A 6340-nucleotide genomic window follows, 5' to 3' on the forward strand; every position below is an offset into this window, starting at 1 on the left:
CCCCCTCCCCCCGGGAAAGAGAGTGATTTACAACATTAAGCGTTCGCGCGGGAGAACGCCGGGGCTTTTCCTGCGCGAAATAGTTGTCGCACGTGTTCGCGACGGTAAAAAGAATCAATTAGACCGGGACTGGGAGGTCGATGCACCTCGCAGGCTCTCTCCAAGTACTGATATTTACAGCGTAATTAACGATTGAGCCGACACGGAGGATTGTCACGGGGTTTACCCGGGGTGGAAGCCGGCCGGTGGTAGTATGCGCCCCGCCGTACGTGTGCGCGCGCGGAAAGTAAGCGAGTGTCCCGTAAATTTCTTACGATAGCATTTCCGTGACTTATTACCGCAGCAGGCGAGAAGCGTTGGCGGTGGCCGTGCCGACTAATGGCGCCATGTGGCTGGAAAATAAGAAGGCATAAGTAAGGAAACGTACAAACCCACCCCCCGCCGGTCGGGGGCGCGCACGGTCGCCGCATCGGCCGTAATGTTAAACGACAAGCGTAGGACCGGCGCCCTTCGTCATGCGAAAGTCCGAAACGGCCTTAGCCCCATTAAATGTACTTATATAAGATACCGGCCGGCGCTCGCGGCCGACCGCGCATCAATCACGATAATAGGACAATAAATATCTAACCGGTGGACGACTGGCCGCGGCTAAGGTCAAAAGTGCAGCAGCTTGCAATTTCTGCCCGATTTCCTGCCAATGCTCGCCCGCAATAACTCAACCTTCACATCTGCAATATGTAATCGTTCCTCTACCGCGTGAGCCTAAGCCTCGCATTAAAGTGCCACGCCGAGGTGGCCCATCCCGGCCTCCTTCCCCCTACATCGGTGTCGAAGTACGCAATATTCTGTGCGCGGGCGTTGGATAGTTTGCAGACAAGATTTGTCGCCGCTTGCTTGCAGCCTAGGCTGCAAAAGGCGAAACGGATTTCGCACTCGGCCGACCGGAAAATTCCGCGATTTTGTTTACGCGATGGGGCGCAGGAGGCGGCGAGGAATTCGGATTCCCTCTCGTGTCGCGTCTATCCGTGAATATCGACATGTCTCTCTTCCTACCTACGTGAGACCGTAGAGCGTCGGAATTATTCGGAGCTTTTGTCGCGCGAAAGTTCGACGCGCGGCTAAACTGTTATCGAGCTTTTCCTTTCACCGCGCGTCTTACCTCTGGCTGTCTCATCGCCGCGTATCTCGAAGATAAGTATCTCAAACGAGGTGCGTCTCGTTTATTCGTTCCCTCTGTAGTTGCAGTCTATATCCGCGAGATATTGTCACTGTCGACGTGCGTAGGAATAACAATGAAAATCGGGGAAATATAATTTTAGCTAAGCATGCCCGAGTTGAAATTTTAGCCTTATGTTAAATTTTGAATTTTACAATACAGGAGTTAAGTTAAAAGAAATTTAATTCTGATAATACAATTTACTCCTACTTTGATTCTGATAATGTTCGAAATTTTCTTTTTCATTTTTTTTAGCGTCAAAATAGACGTTGAATAGCGAAGTTGAAAGTATGTAGGATCAAAATTTCGATTCGAGTACGCGGATGGGAACCTGAACCTTCTAGCATCTGTGTATTCTGAAAGATTAATGTACATTTAATACACACGGGAACTAAAGTCTCATTTAGTACTTCTGGAATTGGCGGAAAATGCACGAAATGCCACTTGTAGGTTCTAAAGAGGATCAAAGTTGGTAGGTGAAACAGAATCAAAAGATGTAGGCTTCAGAGTAGACGTAATGGAACAGGAGTATCTAGGTCGAAAGTAAGATCTCAAAATTTCGACTCGGGAGTGCGCGAGGTATCGACACGCTCGGCGCGTTCCTCACGACAGCTGGAGTATTGGGTCGGCCGGGGTTGGGCGAGCGGTTTATTCAAAACGGAAGTTTAGATATACGCGCCGAGTAATACGGAGGTGGCGTATCGGACGGAAACTTCATCCTTTAATATATAAATATGGCGCGAGAGATGGGGTTCAGCGTAAGGCGCGTGTACATTAGCTGTTCAAAACTACGACATGTAAACTTGCTTTTCTCCTGTATAAACCATAAAACAACGGACTCTGGACCGGCGGACGACCTCGCAAGCCAGGCTGACTATTAAAAGTTGCAAATTGCTGCAGACACACTGCGGGCCCCGTGTTCAGCCGTCTTGGGCACTCGCGTCCGCGCGGGAACGCGAGAGCGCCCCTGTTCGTCCTGTCCTAACTTACTTACCATCAGACTTACTCGCTTCCTCACTTACTATAGTCGCTCGCTCGCTCACTTACTTATTCCCCGCCTCGTATTCCTTATCCCCCTCGTCCCTCGCGCGATCCCGCACTTTTCCGCGCCGCGGTTTTCCCGGTTAGCGCGTTATTCCCGTCGTTTCCGCCTTTCTGGAGCAGCCAGTCTAAGCGGTAATCCCGAGGAGCGCGGCCGGGGGAATGCGTCGGGCCGAGCATGGTGAAACCGCCGCCAAGCTTCCCGGCCCAGGGTGTCATGTTATTTTTGAGCTGCGCGTTCGACAAAGTTCGGCTGATAAAAGCGGTTAACTGTTATCGCCCTGCCATTTATAGCATACTTAACGAAGCAATCAGTTCAGCGAGGAATGATTCATATCCGCCCTCTGTACTACATAATAGACGATAACTTGGATTATTTAACTTCCATACGCGTAGTGGCGTGTCCGATATACTATCCAGGCGGGCCATTCGCCACGGTTAGTTTACTGTTTAGTTGCGGTGTCCCGATGTGCCGCTCTCAAATATATTTTGTAAAATAGTTTACGATACGCGGCTGGCTGGTAATCGTACAAAGCACCGCGCGCGGACGTAAATGCTTTATCAAGCGGGACGGAGTATTTTGCCTCTGTTCGCACATTTCGCCATAATTCGGTTCAATTATCATTCGATTATATTGGTTTTAGTGGCGCACATTTAGCCTCAGCGCGTGCAAATGCGGGCTCGTGAAATTACGAAAAATACGTCCGCACATACATAAATCTCGCGAATAGTTCAATGAGACGCGTCGTCAAAATCGATTAATGATGCGTGTATATCAGTTCTTTTGGCACGCGCGATGTATTATAAAACCGAGTCGAAATTGCGGCTCTATGTTAAACCTTGAATTTTAAACGCAGTAAGAACCAAGTTAGTAAAGTAGGTTTAATTCTAATGATACAACTTACTCCTACTTCTTCTCTAGTGAGATTTCTCTTCACTTTCTTTAGTGTTGAAATAGATGTTGAATAGAATAGTGAGACGGAAAGTAGAATCAGAATTTCGATTCGGATAAATAAAATCAAAAGAGTTTGATGAAGGTTTCAGAGTTTCAAAATAAGTGTTGAATGGAATAGTAAGGCTAAAAATAGGATGAAAATTTTGACTCGGGTCTCCTTGCCGTTGTGCACCTGCTGCAACAGAATTTCTGCAATTTTATATCGCGCGTACCGACAGCTAGAAATTATTAGTTACGTCCGATTGCGCCATGTTAGCTTTATATGATCGATAAAATATTTAAACCGCTTTTGTGAAAATTGCTGTTAAAAACTCAATAAACTTGCTTATAAATCATAACGTTAGCGCACACATTTTTCCCTTCTTTTTTTTTTCATTTCAAAGGATATTTTTAATGGGATATCCCACACATGCGTAGCATACGTAGCAATTTCACAGGCTGTTTTGCCGTTGTGTCAGTTCCGTGGCGAAATAAAATACACGAAGGCTCGGAATACACATTGATTGTAACTATTTCCCGTTAGCCTCCATTAAATATCACTCGATCGGTTAACGTATCACGCGTGACGCGCGAAAGCAAAAAGAAGGAAAAAAATATTCATGGTCCATGTGCGCTCGTGAAAGTAATCGCCGGCGTCTAATCGCCGCGCCTTAAAACACTTTTTCGACACTTCGCAACGCGCCTTATCCCTGTGCGGCCTACACGTCGGTTTCATAAACCCTCATAACTCGGCTGGGTTAAATACCCTGTCGGTCCCGGGACGGCGCGGGGGTTAAACGGCGTCGAGGTCGACTATGCCGACGGGCAAGAAAATGAAAAGTAACGATTCAATATCAACGCCACGCGGGTTGCGTGTACCGAATTAACACGTACTGATACGGCCTGTATGTCGTCCACGCCGGTGACATCATTCTTCCATTAATCCTGTCGACATTTTCTGCGTATCGCGCCGCGCGGCTTTTATTATCCGCGCGCACTTGGACCGTAACATTTTACTTTTTCTCGCTTATATCATGCTCGCGAAATCTATCACCATTAATTAGCGATAGAGTCGCGTACAGGATCGGCCGCAGACGCGAGATGGCACGGTCAAAAGAGATTCGTCTGCGCGAGATTTTAATGAAGTGCACTTGGGCGAAGCGATGCACGTGCTCGATATCGAAATTTTTATCTTCTACTTTCAGCTTTCTACTCATTATTCTATTCAACACCTATTTTGATATTCTGAAGCCTATGGTGCAATCTATTTTGACGCTAAGAAAAGTGAAAAAGGAAATTTCGGGCATTATCAGAGTCAAAATAGGAGTAAATTGTATCATTAGTATTAAACCTACTTTGCTAGCTCCTAGTGCGTTGTAGAATTCGAGGTTCAACATAGAGTCAAAATTTTGACTCGAGAAGTAAAACTAAGAATTTTCAGAGAATGAAAAAATAATACTTTGCACGTCGATGAAAAAATATATAGAAAGAAACAATTTTTTATTGTATAAAACGAAAATTGTTGGAACGAAAAGATAATATCTCCGGGCAGATCCAATATGTGTTTTCGCATGGAATTTTTCCGGAGGATCGATCAATCACTCAAAAAAATGCTCTTGCAATCAGTAAAGTTACATAATGTTTACTAGTCATTTATTCGACTTGGTTAATTTCTCGTATCTCTAGATAATTTTCGCTGTGATTATAAAACTACTTTTTTTAGTAGAAGTATAATGAGTTTCTATCATTCTTAGCAGCTTCCTTCGCCGGAACACTTTACGCCAAAGGGGATATGAAATCGATGACGCATCACGCGCATACGCGATCACAACGCTGCACTTGCGGCAAGAATTAGCCGTCGACTAATTCCTTTTGCAATCGTCTCGCGCGCGCGCGTTACTAAATATGATACAGTGAAACTTATTCCAAGGCTGGTTCTTGGGTTTCGCCGCGTTTACGTATCTTCATTTTTTCCCGGGATACGATCGATTCCGCCGAAATGACTTTTACTATCTATCGAATATCTGCGACGCCACGAGCGGGTACATGGCGATGCATAAAGAATCCAGTTTACGGCGTCTGTTAGGACTCGACGATACCCGACACGTCCCATTTCCGCCGCCCGACGTCTCCTCCAAAGTGAAACCACTTCCTCGCTGCCGGAATCTGTAGATCCGATTTAGAAGTAATGTGATCGATTCTCCTAAGTTTGTCTAAGGCATTTCTGCGACTCTCCAAATATCAACAGCCACGTAGAAAATGTGTGGATCCGCGAGATCGCACTTTAAGTGCGAATAATGATTCGATGGTAGTTTCAACGAGGACTATTTAACGCGACAAATTGCATTTGTTGCGATAACTACCGAGTTAGCCCCGCGCTTTCCCGAAATAAATGGTTTAATAAAATATTATCTGGTTTGTTTTATATTAATGTAATAATCAATTTAACGGTCGTATATTATTACATTTTATTTATTGTTGATGTCAACATTAAAGAAACATTTCGTTCCCAAAATTATCTTTATGCAACACGTTGAAAATTAGAGGAGCTGAATTATGCGGAAGCAATTGAACGCGTTAATTAATGCCCACGTGGTGTTGTATTAATGTTTCTCAAGCTTTCTGAAACGTGTTGTCTCCCTTTTAACGCGCATTGCGTTATCACGTAGCATTAAACGTGCTTTTTCGTTTTTTAAATGTTCCAGGAGATGAAAGTTAACTGGGCGACGTCGCCGGGTAACCAACCAAAGCAGGACACGAGCAGTAAGTACAACCAGTTCTCAGATTTTTCGTCGTTACACGACAAAAAAAGAATATCTAGCGTCGTGCGTTTCGCCTTTGATCCTTGCCTGACTTGTTGGGCTCGTGTACTAATTGGTCAGAGCGAAGAATTACCCCAAGAGGGAATTTTTGCTCCACCGCAGAGCAAAACGTATACTTGGATGAGTTATGCAACGCACTTTTATGCAAAAATATGGGGAAATCTTCGTCAAACGATAATGGCGCGGCCCGGTAAACAGCTCAAACCGATTCAATGCGACATTTCCATATTAATCTAGCATTTATAACGTTAATAAAATGCAGCGACGTCAATAAACCGATTATATCTAATTTACAAAATTTGTGCCAGGAATTTATTATCACTTGAT

The 6340-nt window shown here is 44.9% G+C and overlaps 1 protein-coding gene across 5 annotated transcripts in view; it reads left to right on the top strand.

The window, feature by feature from the left end:
* Window positions 1–6340, top strand: part of LOC116844664 (nucleolysin TIAR) — a 475685-nt gene that overhangs the window by 195133 nt on the left and 274212 nt on the right. For all 5 annotated transcript variants that reach the window (XM_032816518.1, XM_032816513.1, XM_032816511.1 and 2 more), the window contains exon 3: window positions 5897–5954. In XM_032816518.1, the coding sequence (XP_032672409.1) occupies window positions 5897–5954 (58 nt within the window). The remainder of the gene's footprint in view (window positions 1–5896; window positions 5955–6340) is intronic.

This window comes from Odontomachus brunneus, unplaced genomic scaffold (assembly GCF_010583005.1).
Source record: "Odontomachus brunneus isolate Ranch 3 - 2012 unplaced genomic scaffold, Obru_v1 Obru_scaffold_044, whole genome shotgun sequence".
NCBI lineage: Eukaryota > Metazoa > Arthropoda > Insecta > Hymenoptera > Formicidae > Odontomachus > Odontomachus brunneus.